This window comes from Chelonia mydas, chromosome 12, assembly GCF_015237465.2.
Source record: "Chelonia mydas isolate rCheMyd1 chromosome 12, rCheMyd1.pri.v2, whole genome shotgun sequence".
In the NCBI taxonomy this organism is placed as follows: domain Eukaryota; kingdom Metazoa; phylum Chordata; order Testudines; family Cheloniidae; genus Chelonia; species Chelonia mydas.
In genome coordinates this window covers 12,954,117-12,971,741 of record NC_051252.2, presented here as the reverse complement: position 1 = coordinate 12,971,741, position 17,625 = coordinate 12,954,117, and the positions used below count along the sequence as shown (strand labels likewise).

Genomic DNA, 17,625 nt, shown 5'->3' with positions numbered 1-17,625 from the left:
CATACTTTGAGGTCACATGCTTAACCCCATTGCATAGTTACAATGTAAATGGGCCCCCTTTGTTTTTCATTAATGTGTACTGAAGTAGTATACACGGCGGATGCGAGGCAAGGGTGTTCACAAGGCTTATTGTAAAAGCGTCACAAAGACAGCATATTTTTGTCTCCATACCACAGTTGTTTAGCATTAGCCTTGTGCATCCAACTGCAAGCCAGTTTATTCATTTGTCAATGCATAGAAAATTTTTGTGCCGTTTTGCTCTTTTGACCTGTGATACTTTTTACTGACCTTACAGATTCACTTTTTAAACAAATGCTTTCTCACTTTCACTGTTTAGTATGTTCTTAACAGTTGACTTAGAGTTGGCTTTTCCTCCAAAAACTTTTACATGCCAATTTACCAGATAACACCTGTTACTGTAGTGACATATAATTACAAATCATTGTAAAAGTTTTTACTTGAAAACTGCAGCTAAGAAATAGAAATACAGTACATCAGCATTTGGTATTTTATGTATCACTGCTGTACTATAATTTTTGTTAAAGATGAACAAAATATATATATATATTTTTAAATGTATTTGGGAGAACGCAATAATGTATTTATGGTGCTTTCATGGGTGACGTAGGAGAAAAAGTACCTTTCAACCAACAGTAAATATATTCCTTAAACATGAAAAAGTCACCTTGTTACTGAAACTAATGACACAAAAGCCAGTGGTAGACTCAGTTTGAGAGATAAATCATTACTGTTGGCTTCTTTTGCTTTAGTTTATCCAGGATTGGGCATGAACCTAGGATACAAATACCCCAAAACTCTGGGAAATTTCATATCCAGTTCTGGATCCAAACTGTGACTCATGTCCATCTCTAATTTTATCCTATGTACATTTAGGCATATAGACTCAGACCAAGATTTTAAAAACAGCAGTCTAAAGTTAGGCTCCTAAATAAGTGCTCAATGCTTTTAAAAATCAGACCACTAATTTAGGAGCTTAAATATAGACATCAGAACCTGGGCTCCTGTTTTAGAAAATCTTGGACCTTGAGTTTAACTTATTTCAGGTCTGTTTCAATCAGACACACTAACTCAGATCCTGGGCTGGTATAAATCATTATATCTCCCAGGTAAGTATCTGACCCACTATATTTTATACAAAAAGACTGTATGCTAGAGTTTCTCTGTGTGTACTGACAGGTTTCAGAGTAGCAACCCTGTTAGTCTCTAGCCGCGAAAAGAAAAGGAGTACTTGTGGCACCTTAGAGACTAACAAATTTATTTGAGCATAAGCTTTCGTGAGCTACAGCTCACTTCATCGGATGCATGCAATGGAAAATACAGTCAGGAGATTTTATATACACAGAAAACATGACACAATGGGTGTTACCATACACACTGTAAGAAGAGTGATCAGGTAAGTTGAGCTATTACCAGCAGGAGAGAGAGGGAAACCCCCCCCCCCCCCAACCTTTTGTAGTGATAGTCAAGGTGGGCCATTTCCAGCAGTTGACAAGAACGTGTGAGGAACAGGGGGCGGGTGGGGGGGGAGTGGGGGGAGGAAAAAAAATGGGGAAATAGCTTATGCTCAAATAAATTTGTTAGTCTCTAGGGTGCCACAAGTACTCCTTTTCTTTCTGTGTGTACTGAATTTATAAACACTGAACAAGGCAAAGGGAGACCATTATCTCTAGAAGATGAGCCAATAATACATGCTTATCAAAGCAGAACACTGTTCTGAATACTGCAAGTTGTAGGTTAGTAGGAATTCATGCCAAGAGCAATAGTACTTTGTGAGTTTTGAATTGTATTAATCAGGATAGAAAATTGTTTTTTGTTTACCAACCTGCTGTTGAAAGGAAAACAGGTAGAGTTCTCTGAGGTGAAAGCTGTTCAACATGAAGTTCAATTCATAACTTTCAGTTCTTGTGTTTTAAAAGCTAGATACATGACAATAGCCTGTTTTCCAAAATGGATTGTGAAACATTTATTTCTAAGTGTAATTGCTATATTATTAGGATACAGATGCAGATAAGTTGACATGAAGAGTTTTGGCTTTTTAGCTTCTTAGAACTGATATATAAATTGTTGTTTCTGTTTCACTAGTATTATATAATAGTTTAACCAAGTAAATCTAATGACATCTGGGCACAAGAAAAGTTGTTGGACTGAATAGCCATAAAAATGTAAATAAGATGGCATCTGCTGACCTTGACAGAAGATTTTAAGCACTTAGAAACATATTTCAATATTAGTGGAATTAAAAAACATTCCTTTAAAATGTAACAGAAAAATTAAACATATGTCATTTTAAACCGCAAAATTTAATACCAACAACACAAATGTTTAGAAATGTGCCTTCCTCCTAACAGCAGAATCACTGGTAAATGTGAAAAAGCAATTGTATGTTCTAAAAAGATAATACATTTCCTCTGAAAATGTTTTAACTTGCTTCTTTCCCTGTGATTTTAGATTTATCCCTGAAATAATCGGAATGTTCATAAATTAAAAATCTGCCATTAAAATACTATATGCAAAATTTAAAAAAGGCTTAAAATATGCAGATGACCAAGTTAATGGCAGAATGGCTATGGGTTTTTTAGATTTATACCCAGCATCTTTATAACATGGGTTATTGTTATAGTAGTGTATATCCTCTGTGTAGACTCAGATTTTTTAATACCCTGAACTCAGATTTTGACTGTTGTGGGTAAATACTTGTTAAAATTGAGTGTGGAGTGGATGGCGTATAATAGTGTAATTGAGTTTCAGACAGTATGTCTCTGTTGAAAGAACATTGAGGGACAGCTCCTAGCCTGGATAAAGCTCCTTTGCATTGCTTTAGCAGTGCAAAAGAACCATGAAGCTTTCCTCATTGGGTCGCTGAGGACTCCTCCATTATGGAATATCCCTAGCAGGCTGTAGCTCTCTCTGTTATAGAGGACCCCTAGTCAGCATCCATTAATGCAGCCCTGAAGCTGCTTTAACCTGTGCCAAGGATTAAACCAGCCTTCAGCAGCTTCCAGTATCAGGAAAACATAAAAGTCGTGCACAACCACATTTGTTCCTGTCTCCCTCAGATCCTGTGCTGAGTGCAGAGTATCTGCAACTGAGCATTAGGCCTTGTATTTTATTTGTTGCTCATATACAAGTGCACATTGATGAATGGTGACACTAAAGCAGAGTGAATAACAGCAAGTAATCATTTGAACAAATTTTATTTACTTGTTTTGTTTTGTTTATGAGATCATGGAAATCTCTTGTTTGTTATTCCAGATGACTTGTCAAAATCTTCAGCAATTAACTCTTGTTCTGCAGATAATTCACCACTGGTTCATTGTGAACACCCGTATTTTTGCTGCATGGTTAGTTTCACAGGTCACATGATGATGTTTCAGTTATCTGATTGGATGATTTATGTAGCTAAACAAACTTGTGCAAATTCTGAGTTTGAAAAATTAAAGTACAAATTTGAAATTCTTTACTATTCAATCTTAAAATTAACTTTTTTTTCAATAATTCATCTGGGAGCCCTTGAATATTTATGGAAAGAGAATACAACAAGATCACACAGAAGGCTGAACTGAAATGCATTTTCAAACCTGAAACATTTTTTCACTTACCTGTAGGTGATCCTAAGGATACATTTTTCTTACCTGATTTAGCTTTATCCTGCTACTGCTTTACTCCCAGGTATGTTTTAATTGTTGTGTCAGTGAGAGCGTGAGCTTCCTTTCAAGGGTGAAAAATATCTGAGAACAAGTTTCCTCAAGGAGATGGACTAGTTAGTAGTTCAGGCCCATTGCTCCCTTCCTCAGTAGAGTGCAGAGGAGAGCAAAAGTGCATAAAGCCCCTGAGAATGTGGAAAAATTGAATCCAAGAAGGGAAAAGTGGCATCTCATTGAATTGACCAGTGATGTAGCCATCTGCCACGCCTGCATGGCTACAACATAAGATCTCAGCTGTGGTTTGAAGGAAGCTTGTCTAGACTGAGGGGCAGAAATCCAGAGAACAGCACTTTATAGGAGGTCCTCAGTTGGGTAGCATAATCTATTGCCAGCAGTAACTCCCATCTGAAGCTTTTATAAACCACAGAGTGTTTATAGACATGTAGCAGACAGAGGGCCAGTAACTGGTGGCGTGGCATGGCAGAGTGGCATGCTTCTGTCATTGTGGAAGTCTGTGTGTGACAACAGATGGGCCAGGATCTTTGGAAACTGGCCCTGTTGTTGGAAGAAGTGGTGACCATGCGCCTGGTTGTTCTGCTCACGCACTACCTCCACCTCTCAGTCAGGATGATGAAGTTGGGTGGGATCCAACGGAGGCCACACAACTGTTCAACTTGGTACATGGAGTAGAGAATATGGCCTTCGAGTTCACTTTTAGTTTTAACTGCAAATAATTTTTCACCAATGTTTTGGAAATGTCTTAGACTTAGCTATTTGTGCTGCAGACAGATAGGTACATTTGGTCAGAAATATTAACCAAAGTCAAATCTTGCCTTTGTTAGAGCCTGAAGTGTATTGTAACTGTTTTACTATCAGTCTTTTGTTTTCAAAAACAAGAAATATTTTTACTGACTGCATGGAACATTTAGTAACAGGCTGGACATATATCCCTTTATCACGTCTAATGAGAAATCAGGGTCCGTACAAGGCATCAGGACTGTAAGAATTATATGCTTCCCGGCTGGATACATCAGTACAAAAGAAATTCAGCTGCTTATTCCTAAAAATGCACTGAGCCATGCAAAGTAAAAAATGTGCCATAGCCTGCCCTCCTAAATTACATACATAGCAAAGAGCATGACTATGAGGCCAACCAAATAAGCACACATAACTTACTTGATGACCGCATTATTTTATTAATATAATTCTTGTCCTTCTTGTCCTCTCCCCCATCATTCTATTGTTAAACTCACTTGTGCATCATGTCTAAAATTAGACTGCAAGCTCGTAATAGGTGAGGGCCATGCCATCTATTTGTACTATAAAGCACTGTATAAATAATAATATGGAAAAATTGTAAAAGATGAAACTGCACTGAAACAGCTGTATAAAACCCTTGTAACACTCAGGTCCTTTAACTTTCAAGTGTTCAACGACACTGTTCTCTGCAATGTACAGAGAAGTTTATTGTCTGGCTATGCCAGAAGGAGGACAGAGGCGCTGGATGTGATTTAATTAGGTTGCAATTTTATTCCTAAATGAGACCAGGAGTACCTGGCAGGTAAGTGAAGAATGCAGGTAATTCCATAATCATTTACGTATACTGGGGGGGGACGGGGGCTACTGTCAGCCCTCCCCCTTTACCAGTCCTGTCCCTAGCCAACTCACTGCTGGCTCGAATGAGGATTAAGGGAGGGTATAAAGGAGGGAGGGGTTGGCTTCCTGCCATACCATTCATAGGAGCTCCAAACTCCCTGTTTCTGCTTTTTTAAAGATTCCCTCCTTTAAATCCTTTACTAATGCATTTTATCTGATCGCCACACCCCTTCCCTACAGAGTACCTGCACGGGACATCCACCCCATGCTAACATAATGAGTTGCTACATCATAGCCGAACCCCTGTTTCATGTTTGCCCCAACTAAGCCCCCAGCCCACTGTGGGGAAGGCAAAAAAATCCCTCACTCTGCCTTGGCCAATCTGGTGGTGAGAGAAAAGTTCCTTCCCAGACCCCCAGGAAAAGAGCTACTAGTGTAATGCCCACATAGGCTCATGACAAAACCTGATATTTAACTAATTCCTTGCTGCTCCGTCCAGGTAAAAGAGGGCCGTTCCTGCACCAACATGGACCTAAATAGTCCCCCTCTCTTCCAGTCACCTGGGGAAGGATGGGTGAGCTTCCCCATGCTGACCCTGGTTTGAAGGTGTTGCAACAAGTCACTCTCTGGCTCTCTAGCCCTTAAAAGAGGCCACACGCTTTTTCCAGCAACCCAGACAATGGCCCCCACTTCTTTATGTGTAGTGAGGCCGTTATCAGTCCCCAGCTACTGTCATCATGACAACCTCTAACAATGGGCATTGTGTGTTTTAATTTGCCTTTTAGCAGCCTGAATTATTTCACGTTCCCTGAACATGAATAAAAGCAACTTGTGATGCTGTTTTGCTTCCATTTCCTGTACTCTTCCAGGCACTGTGATATTCTACTGAATTCTGTGTGTTTGGCCCTTTGTAACTTGCTGGTGAGTGTGTATATGTATCCTGTCCTCTAATGGATGGAAATGCCAGATCTGTTTGAGGGTGCAGTAATACTGCAGCTAATACAGATGTTCTTTTTAGCTAATGTGGTAAGAGCCAGTACTTTTGTAACAGAAAGGCCTGAGTTCCATTCTTATTATGACCATGAATTCCTCATGGACATAGTGTGTAATCTTGTGATGTTTGTGAACTCCTTGATCATAGCATTAATATGGCCCTGTGTGTTTTAAATTGTTTCAATAAAAGTAACAAGCATTGTAAATGCATCCAAACACTTGCCCACCTATATCTATAACAGGCTAGATAGGGACATTGCTGAGACAAGAAACTGGTGGGCTGCAACAGATGATGGCTTCACTCAAGTGAGAGAAAGTTCAGTGCTGCTCTAGGCTTTCCCATTTTAAGCAGACATCAAGCATTGTGTTCAAGGAAATCAGTAATTTGATTTCTAGTAAAATGTTTAGATATGGGTTCCAGCTGCAAAATCCAGTTCTGGATCCAGAATTTGACATCCCTTTGCATCTCTATCCTTCTCAAAGTTTGGGGATGTATGAAACTGATAATTTGGTTTGACTGATTATATAAGGCCCATGTGCAAATTTAGGTATGGTTCTGGGTTTGGATTTTGAGCACCCATAAAGTTTGGGGTGTTTGAATCTAGGGTTTTGGTCTGGCCCGTTAAGAGCAACTGGTCAATAGGAAAATTTGGATCTGGATCCCAGTTTGGATTCTGAATGCCACGAAGTCTGGGTGTTTAGTTCTCTGGGTTTGGTTTGGGCCCATGTCTAAAAATATTCAAAATGTGGTAAATGACCAATATTGAAGCTTGGATGTAATTTAGAGCAGCTGCTTTATCAGACAGACTAAGCCACATTTATCCCTAGTATTATTCCACTGACCTCAATGGAGTTATACTGGCAATGATTTGATCCAATACATATTCATATAATTGTGTAGCCTCATATTGCTAGACAATTGAGTTTAATTACCTGTTACTAACTTTGATTTGAAACTTATGGTTCTCTTTCACCTTCTTTTGAAATCATTAGTAGATAACACCAGTAGATAACACCTCAATTCCAGTCCTATTAATTTCTATATTGTAAAAATGTGTAGTTACAGGAGCCATAATGAGATTTTCCAACAGATAAAACCATTGTGCTGGTTTTTACAAACATTTTGTTTAAAACTGAGAGCCCACTTGATAGTGGCTAAGGTTCTTAGCAGCTGCCGAGTTAGCTATATGGCTTGTGCTAGGCATGATTTGGTATCACAAAGTGTGGGCTATCCAGAGTGCATGTTAGTGAAGTGACTCTCACTGTGCATCCTAGCTCAACTGTTTTCAGCAATAGTAAATTATCACTGAAGCATACACTGCTGTGGCAGTCCTTCAGAACTTAAGTGCTCAGAGTAACTACTGTTTGGATGTGACCAAAAAGGGAAAAGAGAGATACATACAAAGGAGTGAATTATAACAAAGAGCCCCTTTCTGCTTCAGTTCTTGTGCAGAAAACATATGTTCAGCCATGCAGGCAGCAGTTGGGTTAAAGACACACGGTAGGGTTGGAAACAAAAGGCATGCTCTTTTCTTGCATTCACAATGTTTTCAAACATATTCACTTGTTTCACTTGTTAGAGACTAGCTTGTCATCTGGATCTTCTTGCAAGTGTGATTTCTTTTTCCCGCTTCCTTTCAAAAGCTTTTACCCCCAATGTTTTACACTTCATATAATCCACTATGCATGGTAGGCCAACTTCAGGCTTTGTATTATTGATGTTTGGGAGGCAGAGGGGGTTGTGCTGAGGGAGAAAGTGGCTAAAGGGTAACCTTTCACTCACCCATAGATCTAAGGGTGCTAAGCCAATGTCTTGAGTGATTCAGTCACTCTCTCTCTCGGTGTGATGCGTTATACTTCAATTTTAGAGGCTTGCTGAACAGTTTAGAAAAGACACCTAAAAAGTGATGATCTTTTCACACCCATTTCCTAGGCCTTGTTTAAATGGGTTTCAGCTGTTAACCAGATTGAAATGTCCCAGGTAAAAAGACTAAGCCATTATCACCAAGAATCCATTCAGGTTTGAGATGCCAAAGTAATCTAGAATAAATCAGTCATTAACTTTTTTGTAGGTGTTTTTGAATACTTCTGAGAATAATGTTATTAGCTTTTACCTTCTGTATCTGAAAATACCATATCACCCACTTTCTGCTATGACAAAAGCTTCTTTTGTCTTTACTAATTAGTAATCCTTAAAACTGTTTTACAGTCAACAACAACAAATTATAGCTAAATTTTCAAAGGGGCTGATGGGAATTAGGTGCCAAACTCCCATTATATTTAAATGGTAATTGGGTGCCTAACTGTTAGGCCTGGTCTACATTTGAAAATGTTACTGCTTCATCTGTTTTTGTTAGAAGTGTGATTTTCTTTTTAACCTAAATAGTTACATTGGCAAAATCCGTCATGTGGATGCATTTATATTGGTAAGGTAATTTATATAGTATAGTTGTTTCCCTTCCTTATGGGACTAGCTCTACCGCTACAAAGCACCCGAGATAACTGCGTCCACACTAGGTGAGTTGTACCACTTTAGCTATAGTGATATAGTTAAAGTGGAACAAGTTTCTAATGCAGATATGCCCTTCGGCCTGGTCTATATCTAAAACTTCAGTAGACCTGGCTGTGTCATGCAGGGGTCTGAAACATTCACACCCCTGAGAGACATAGGCTGACCTAAGCACTGGCATAGACACCACTAGGTTGATGGAAGAATTCTTCTGTCCATCTAACTACTGCCTTTCAAAGGGGTGGATTTACTACAGTGACAGAAACCCCCCTTCTGTTGGTGTAGTAAACATCTGTGCTACAGTGGCATAGCTGCAGTGCCAGAGGTCCGCTGCTGTAGTGCGTGAAGACATGCCCTTAGACTCTTTTGAAAATCTCTTCCCATGTTGTTTACTCTATATAGGTTTTGTCAGATCAAATCTCTCACCCATCGAGTCCAATATTCCACTGGTGTTGTGGTCAGCACTGATTATTTCAGTGGGATGCAGAACACCCTGCCCCTTAAGCACATGCCTCACTTTAAGCATGAGGATACTCCCACTGAAATCAGTGACACTATTCAGATATTTAAATTTAGGCGTGTCCTTCAGTGCTTTGCTGTACTGGGGCGTTAGCTAGTTGTGCAGTACTGTATGTGAGGGAAGGGGTGAATCCTTCTTAATCTTTGAGGCAATCACCTCACATCCTGAAGCATGAGATTTTAGTACTTTAACATGTAAAAAGTACAGAGATGGTACATTTGTCATACCATTATCTAGTTGTTCTTTTTTCAGTGCAGATGCAGTATTTGACTCAAAGTCACACCATTTAATTTAATTTTTAATGTTATAAATGCTCAAATCTGCCCCCCCGCCAAAAAAAACCTTTTTGCATCTGTTTCTTAGTATTCTACCCCTACTTGAATTTCTGAGCTTGAAACGTCCCTAGGAAACAGAAAAAGGAGAATAGTTATGGAATTTTATATTGGCCTGAGCTACTAATGTATCCTCTTGGAGTACTAAGTGGGTTGTTAGCTGAATTCAGCAACCTGGGAAAGTACTACTGATGAACATCCAGTCAATAGGATTTCTCACATATGGTTCCTTAGAGTATGATGATAATTTGGACATCTAGCAAATCCACAGACAAAAAACCATGTAAATATTTTCTAATGGAAGGTGCCAACAAAGACATCCCTGCCAACACATGTCAAAACTGCCAAAAGATCTGTGCAGATGGGGATTAAACTTTTTAGCACTGTCATTTAAGAGCCTTGAAAGGAAAACATTATTTAAACATTTTTCTTTAACTGAATTTAACTGTCTGAAAAGATGTTAACGGCAGATAAAACTAATATACTGTTAGCAATACTGACATATATTCCAAGTCTGCACCTTTTTCTTTTCATTGAGATCTGTGTCAGACATCCCCAAGAATAGTACAGTTTTAAAATAAATTGGTCGGTCTTCTCAAATGAAGTTTGATGATTTGTCTCCAGTCTGATAAAAGAAAGCATACGTTAGTATATTGCTTTCTTTCAGGAATTTTTAGTTTTGTTTTATAGGCTCTTTGAAGGAAGATGATGTTTTAGATATTGTAGTGATTTCTATAACTCTTAGAAAGAAAACATATAATAATAATTTGTTTCTTTTCAGCTCCCCTGAGTATGCCTTCATTGTACAGGTTGCATATAACAGCTAGTAAGAGTAAAATGTAGTGAACCTTAAACAAATCTATTAGGATCACCATGGCAAGAAGCTTGGAAAATGGCAGGAAAAACGAACAATGATTTTGTAAACCCTCCAAAGGTCAGAAAAAGGCTTTCAGTAAGTATGCAGAGGCTAGAAATCAAATCCCATTTCCTATCGTAAGAAACCAGTTGTTTTAGCAGCAGTGGTTAATGTACTGTATGTGAAAGATTTAAGACTAGTTGGAAAGCTTTGCTTCTGTTTTATTAGGCTGCTATTGAAAAGCCAACAGCATAACTTCAACTAGGTGCTTTGAGATTTCTTAATGGGCTGTCAAGGGCAAGACACCAGGTCTGTGCTATACTAGCTCTTTCCTGTACATTAAAACAACAGGGACCAAATGATCATATACAGAAGTATGAATTACTTGATGCTTTTTCTGTTCCATATGGTCAGCCATGTCTTTGGCAATTAATCATGTACAGAATCAGTTGAGTGCTCTCTGAAGCATTGAAGTCAACATTTAGTTGTACCTGTGCCAATGGGGGCAGTGGGGGTTGCAGGCGTAAAATAGCAGGATGAAGAGCTGCTGGCGCCAAAGTCTGAGCAGCTGGCTTCTATAAACAACACTTTTTCCCTCCTCACCTTTTTTTTTTTTTTCCACTTTCTTTGACAAACATGAGCCATTTTTCAACATCATCCAAAGCCCAAAAGTTGCTGAGTGAAACTTTGCTATCTAGCATGGTGGACTAATAAACAAAAGGCTGTCAGTTGTGTTTAAAATGTCCAAATTGTTGGTGATAACCTAAAACATACTGGCTAATTCCGTCCTATCATTGAGAATGGGGTGCATTAATACACGCTTTAAATAACCAAAAAAAAAAGTCATTGCTTACAAAATACTACTAAGTTCTCTGCTATATACCAATGAAGTCATGTTAAACAAGCATGTCATATAGATTTCAGGTTTGTTTTCCATAAAAGCTGCCATGTTGCAGCTGCACAGACCATCAGGATCCTTCTTGCAGCGAGTAATAGCATTGTAACTAATTAAAATAACAAGAAAGACGTGCAGTAGGGACTGAAATAGCTCGCTGTGCTTGCACATGTAATAACACCAGATTTTTCTCTTCCTCTGTTAGTTATGGATTATTGATAGTTGAGTGCTGCCCTGGAGTGGAAGAGATTAGTAAGGATTCAGAAGTTTATCCTGCTAATCTATTTAAAGAGCTAATGAGTAAATTAAATCTTTACTCAAAGAGGTGAAAAGTGCATTTGTTGGCCAAATAAAGTGGGACCAAGAAACAAACAGTCCCAAGTGCCACTTTAGTTCAGACTGATAGAATAATTCGTTTGCCAGAATATTAGGTATCATGTCTCTGGCTATGCAGTATCTCTAAACATATGTGTACCTCCCTGTTAAGTCTGTCAAGGAAGAAAAATATGTAGCTTTAGAAGAAAAAAAAGCAAGTATGAAATCTACTCGTTCAAGTAACATGATTAAGCATGGTAGTGGCCCAATCATATTGTAATATTCTTTCTTCTTTTGTAGGGTTGCCAACCCTCTTGGAATCAAGCTCTATCTCCCGGAGGCTACTGAAGCCAAACCGGGAGATTTTAGGCTGTTAAAAGTCCGCGGCACAGCAGGGCTAAGGCAGGCTTCCTACGTCACTTGCAGAAGTGGCCCGCACATCCCTGCAGCCCCTGCGGAGGGTGGGGGGCAGGGGACTCTGAGTGCTGTCTCTGCCGCTCCCATTGGCGGGAACTGAAGCCAATGGGAGTTGTGCGGGTTGTGTCTGCAGGCAGGGGTAGCGCACAGAGACCCACTTCCCCCCACATCTAGGGCCACAGGGACGTGCCGGCCGCTTCCGGGAGTGGCAGGGAGCCTGCCTTAGCCCCAGTGTGCTGCCGACCAGGAGCTGCTCAAGGTAAGCACTGCCTGGCTGGAGCCCGTACCTCTCACCCCGTCCTGCACCCCTGCCCCAGCCCTGAGCCCCCTCCCTCACTCAAACTCCCTCCCAGTGCCTGCACCCAACCCCCTTCCCCAGATTCAGCCCAGAGCCCTCTCCCACACTCCGAACCCCTTGGCCAGAGCCCGGAGCCTGCACTCCCTCCTGCTCTCCAACCCCCTGCTCCAGTCCAGTGCAAGTGAGGGGGGGTGGGGGGAGAGTGATGGAGCGAGTGGGGCGGGGCCTCAGAGAAGGGGCGGGGCAAGGGTGTTTGTGTAATTAGACAGTTGGCAACCCTATTTGGATGGTATTAAATATGTTGTTATAACCATGTAAGAAGCCGAAGTTTAGCTGTGTTAAGACTGGTAGAAATATATATAATTATGAATGCTTATCAAAGGTAAAGGTCAGGGCATGGTTATAACACAGTTTTATCCAATACCATATTGTTGTTGTTTGATTTTATTAGTAGGGACTGGTGGAGGAGGAGGATTTTACTATCAAAATCTCACTGTAGTATGCATGTCTGAGGGAATAGCTTTGGTAGCTACTACCTTTTAGGTCAGCAGAGCTTTTCCTCCAACTCTGCCTTCTTACCAGGAGATAGGCAAAGGGCGTAATTGCTAAACTCAATCACTAATTTAACACAGATGGCAAGGTTGTCAGCTGGTGTGAACTGGCATAGTTCTAGAGAAGTTGATGGAGGTATGTTGATTTGCACCAGCTGAGCATCTGGCCCATTTCTTTTTAAAAGCTGGATCATTTTGGCAATTATCTAAGAAAGCCCTATCTATTCCTATAAGTGGCCCCTAGTGTAAAAATAGGGGAGACCAATCCAAAGCACTAATAATGCTATATAAAAAGACACCCCACCCAGTAAGAGAGCCAGTGACTTCCCAAGCAAGTGAGATGCAGTTTGTGTTATCTCTTTGCTGAGGTTGTCCAGGATGTTTTCGCCAGTTCAGGAAACAGAGGAAAGAAAGTTTCAACAATTCGTAAACATTAGCACCCTCAAAACCCTCTGCTAACAGAAGGATGAGATAAGGCAGGCCATAGGACTGCTTGCACTGTTTGTTTATTCTCCTGCCCTATAGTCCCAAGTGTTTTGAAAAAAACCTGAGCCAGTGTTGAGTTCAGTTTAGAAATGTAAAGGCTTCACTCAGCATCGGAGAAAAGGGGCCTCAGTAGACAATTATCTGTCATTAAAGATGATTAAATGAATGAAGACACAGGGTCAGCCTTTCTTTGATGGGATGTGCAACTATAGGAATGTTCAATAGAAGGCTGTCCCTGCCCTTTAAAACAGGGGTGGTATCGGCTGGGTTTTTGATGGATTTTTATCAGTGTTGATGTGAGGAAATGGCTTTCCCAGCTGATAACATCTTTGACCAAGTTTCTTGAACCCTTGACCTTTATCAGTCAGGGTGCATTGGATCCTTTCTAGTCTCTCTTAAAAATAAATCCTAAAATAAGGTATATGTAGGAAATACCTTGCAAGTGTGACATTCTTGCAAAAAAGGAGGGTATTTTACATTTTCCTTTCACCCTAGGCTATTGCTTTGTTGTTACAATTTGGAAATTTTTACTATAAGAGCAAACAGAACATATCATTCAGAAACATATAAACACTATATACTATATCCTACACTCAGGCCCCAGGTGACTTGATTGACTTCCGTGGTCTTAGATAAGAAGTAAGCTGAACTGCTGTGTAGTGTTGGTGCATGCTGCTTAATAGTTCTCTTTCACCCCAGAGCTAGTAGCATTTGTATCTCATCAGGCATTGTAAGGTTTAAATGTATGTGAAGCATTTTGAGACTCTGAAATGAAATCTGCTGCAGAAGTGCAGATTATGATGATAACTACGTTTTCTTCATTGACAGAAACACCACTGAAACACACTCATAGTGCCAATCTCTCAGTAGACGTAAACCTCAGTCTAATCCTCTTGAAGTCAGTGGAGTTACTTGGGGTATTAGTGCGAAACTTGGCATGTAGTACTTTCATATTTCCAAATGACATGTTATACTTACCCTCTCAGTAAAAATTAAATTACTCCTAAATTGCCACAATAAAGCTGCATCCTAGAGTGAAATGAAAATGTAATTGTAGAGTAGTTTAGGTAGCAGAATGTAATTACCCAAGTTGGAATTTGGCCAGGACATAAGGGTTAACACCCCTACTTTTACTAAAAGCATCATTTGACCTGAGTGTTTAGAGGACTTTGAATCTATGTCTCATCCAAAAGACTGCATCTCCACCACTGCAGAGCCCTAAACCCTGTGCAAAAGCATGGGTTTGGTACTGACTCAGAAAGAAGAGTGCTACTAATGGATCACTTGCATTATCATTTCCTGCAGAACCTTCCCAGTATTGAACCAAACAGTGACCTAGATTATCCCTGAGTTTCTTGTGAGATCTGACATGTGTTGCCACATAAATGACATGGCTGTAATTTGATTGCACTAAAATATACAGAAAAAATATTTTACAAAATAGTGGTTCTCAACAAGGGATCTGGGGCCCCCTGATGGGCCGCGAGCAGGTTTCAGGGAGTCCGTCAAGCAGGGCCAGTGTTAGACTCACTGGGGCCCAGGGCAGAAAGCCAAAGCCCCACCGGATGGGGCTGAAGACTGGGGCTCTGAGCCCCGCCACCCAGGGCTGAAGCCGAAGCCTGAGCAATGTAGCTTTGTGGGGGGTCCTGTGGCATGGGGCCCCAGGAAGTTGCCCTGCTTGCTACCCCCTAACGCCATCCATGGCTTTTATATGAAGAAAATCAGTTGTTGTGGCACAGTGGGCCATGGAGTGTTTAGAGCATGTTGGGGTGGGCCTCAGAACAAAAAAGGTTGACAACCCCTGCTATAAAACAGCATTAAACATGTATGCACAGGTAAGTGTAAAAGTTTAGGGGTTAAAAGGTATATTTGTCTTGAAAGTCAAGTGAAGTGTGTTACCATCCATGAAAGGGTAGAAGTTCCTTCTAATAATGTGAGCACATACCACTGATCAGAGCCTTACCAGTGCCAGAGGTCCTCCCATTGCAACTGAAGAAAGGGAGAAGCAAAGGTGGTTTTGAGCTGAATGAGTCAGTTTACCTCCTTAGAGCTATTGTGTCAAGTTCTCTCAGCCAGATATCACTGCTTTGGTTACACTCGAGTTGTGTTTTCAAACTTATCTCTATTACCATGAGAGCTAGAATTTATTTTTTAAATGAAAGATTACAATCTGATGTAATCACATGACTCCCAAGAGTCCCTGTGCTGGGACTGAGTAATGTATTTTCAAAAATCAGTCATTTAAGTTTACCATGGATTTGACGGTTTTCTGCTGTGGATCTGCAGAGTGGAATTTGAATTTGTTGTATGGCAGAGTAGACCAGGTCTTGGTTAAGGTTATGCTGAATAAACGTGGCAATGAAGAAGAAAACACTGCATTGTATTCATAGCTATAGAATAAGACTGCCACAAACTGAAGTGTAATATGATCTCTGGGGTGAATGTTTATCTTGGTCCAAGGATGACTGAATTTCATTGCATTTATACTTTCTGACTGTATGTAATTCATTTCAGAAACTGAAAAAAATTGTTTGATTGTTTACTTCCTTGAAACATGAGTATTCAACAGAAAAAAGAAAAAGGGGAAAAAATAAGAGTAGCACTAACAATAGAAATTCTCTGTACAAAGATATAGTACAGAGAGATTGAACCAGGAGTCGGGGAAAAAAACAATTCAGTGTTACTCTGCAAACATTAAAGAAAAAAGTTGTATTAGTAAAATAACTTCTAATAATTATTTATACAAGAAAGCACAAAAGAAAAGGAATCATGTCTTGAGAAAATGAGAGCTAGAATGCACAATATCTTGTTGGGTTACTTAAGGCAATGAAGCTTTAAGGTTTACCTTATGTGCCATGTACATTGATTAAATACCAAATATATGGTGGCCATTTTTGACCATCATTTACTGTATTGATTTGTCACGAGAGCAACTGTAATAAAAAAAACATTGATTTACTGTCCTTATTTGCTTATGGGCTTTTTATTAATTTTATGCTTTTTTGGATTATAATTTTTTATGTTTTTTTTTTCCTTTAAGACAAGCCTGGTGCTCTGTGAAGTTGGAAAAGGGGAACGAACCATGGAACAAAGGAATGAAATCATCAGCTGCTTCTTGCCACTTCTTACTGAGCGACAAGAGCTACGCAAAGAATGGACCGCAAGGTGAGAGCCCTAAGGAAAAGGAAAATATAGTGAGACCTTGAAATAAAAAAAAAAACAAAAACACATGATCAACTATTCTCATAAAGACGCACATGGGGGTTGGGGGGGGGAAACAGCTGGGCAAGTCTTTTTAAAAAAGAGTTTTACTGTTTGCTTTTCCAGTTACATTTCTGTAGGGATTAAATAGTCAAACGTTACTATATATGATTTCACAGTTAATTTAACAGTGTGATGTTGTATTACTATCTTGATACAGCAATCTATTCAATTGATACCCTGATAAACAGCATGCCCATTTAAAGGATGCTGTCAATTTAATCACACTTTGTCTGAAAAGGTTTTCCCTACTATTGTTACAAATAATACCTGCTAATGTCTCATGGTTGTGATAGGCTCAGAATAAGAGCCTGAACAGAACAGTGCTGTGGTACAAACTCTGCCTTTAGATGTGTCAGTGCGGATGCTTACAACCACACAAAGTTCAGATAACATCTGTGGGACTCCACATGGGCAAGTCTGTTTACAGAATCATAGTCAATAGCTGAAAAAAGCTGAGGGAGAATCCTCCATTTTTTCCCATTCAGATGGCTTGTTTTTTGCATTTAGCAACACTTTGTGCATAGGCAGTTTTACTGATTCAGCCGAATGACAAAAATGGGTAAGGGGGTTCCATGATGCATTCAGTAACTGAAACTACTTTTAACACATTTTTTTAAATTGCCTAAATTTTTAGTTGACAGTGTTCCTTTAACTGTGATAAATGCCTAGGAACATATTCAGTGGGATGCATTTCAGTGACTATCGATAAATGATATTCTTAGCCTGTTTGAAATGCTGTGACTGTTCTTGTTGGAAAACCTGTTTATAGCAGATGTGATTTGGTGTTTACTAGAGTAAATTTCCACTGCGTGCTGCCTTGCTTTCTTCATTCCACTCTCCTGCATTGGTAATGGCTGCTAAATGAGTCCATTTTACTTTACTATTCTAAAAGCTGCAGATGTATACATGCTTTAATAATCTCTTGTTT

At 39.8% G+C, this 17,625-nt stretch overlaps 1 protein-coding gene across 23 annotated transcripts in view; it reads left to right on the top strand.

Moving 5' to 3' along the window:
* The window catches only part of FTO (FTO alpha-ketoglutarate dependent dioxygenase), a 322,346-nt gene that overhangs the window by 140,401 nt on the left and 164,320 nt on the right, over nt 1–17,625 (top strand). For 22 of the 23 annotated variants that reach the window (XR_005222328.2, XM_043526407.1, XM_037878283.2 and 19 more), the window contains one exon: nt 16,474–16,598. Coding sequence is in view for 21 of the 23 variants with exons in the window: in XM_043526407.1 (XP_043382342.1) it covers nt 16,474–16,598 (125 nt within the window). In the remaining 2 variants the exon portion in view is untranslated. Of the gene's footprint in view, nt 1–16,473; nt 16,600–17,625 lie in introns of those variants that run through there. The other variant, XM_037878297.2, reaches the window with a different exon arrangement.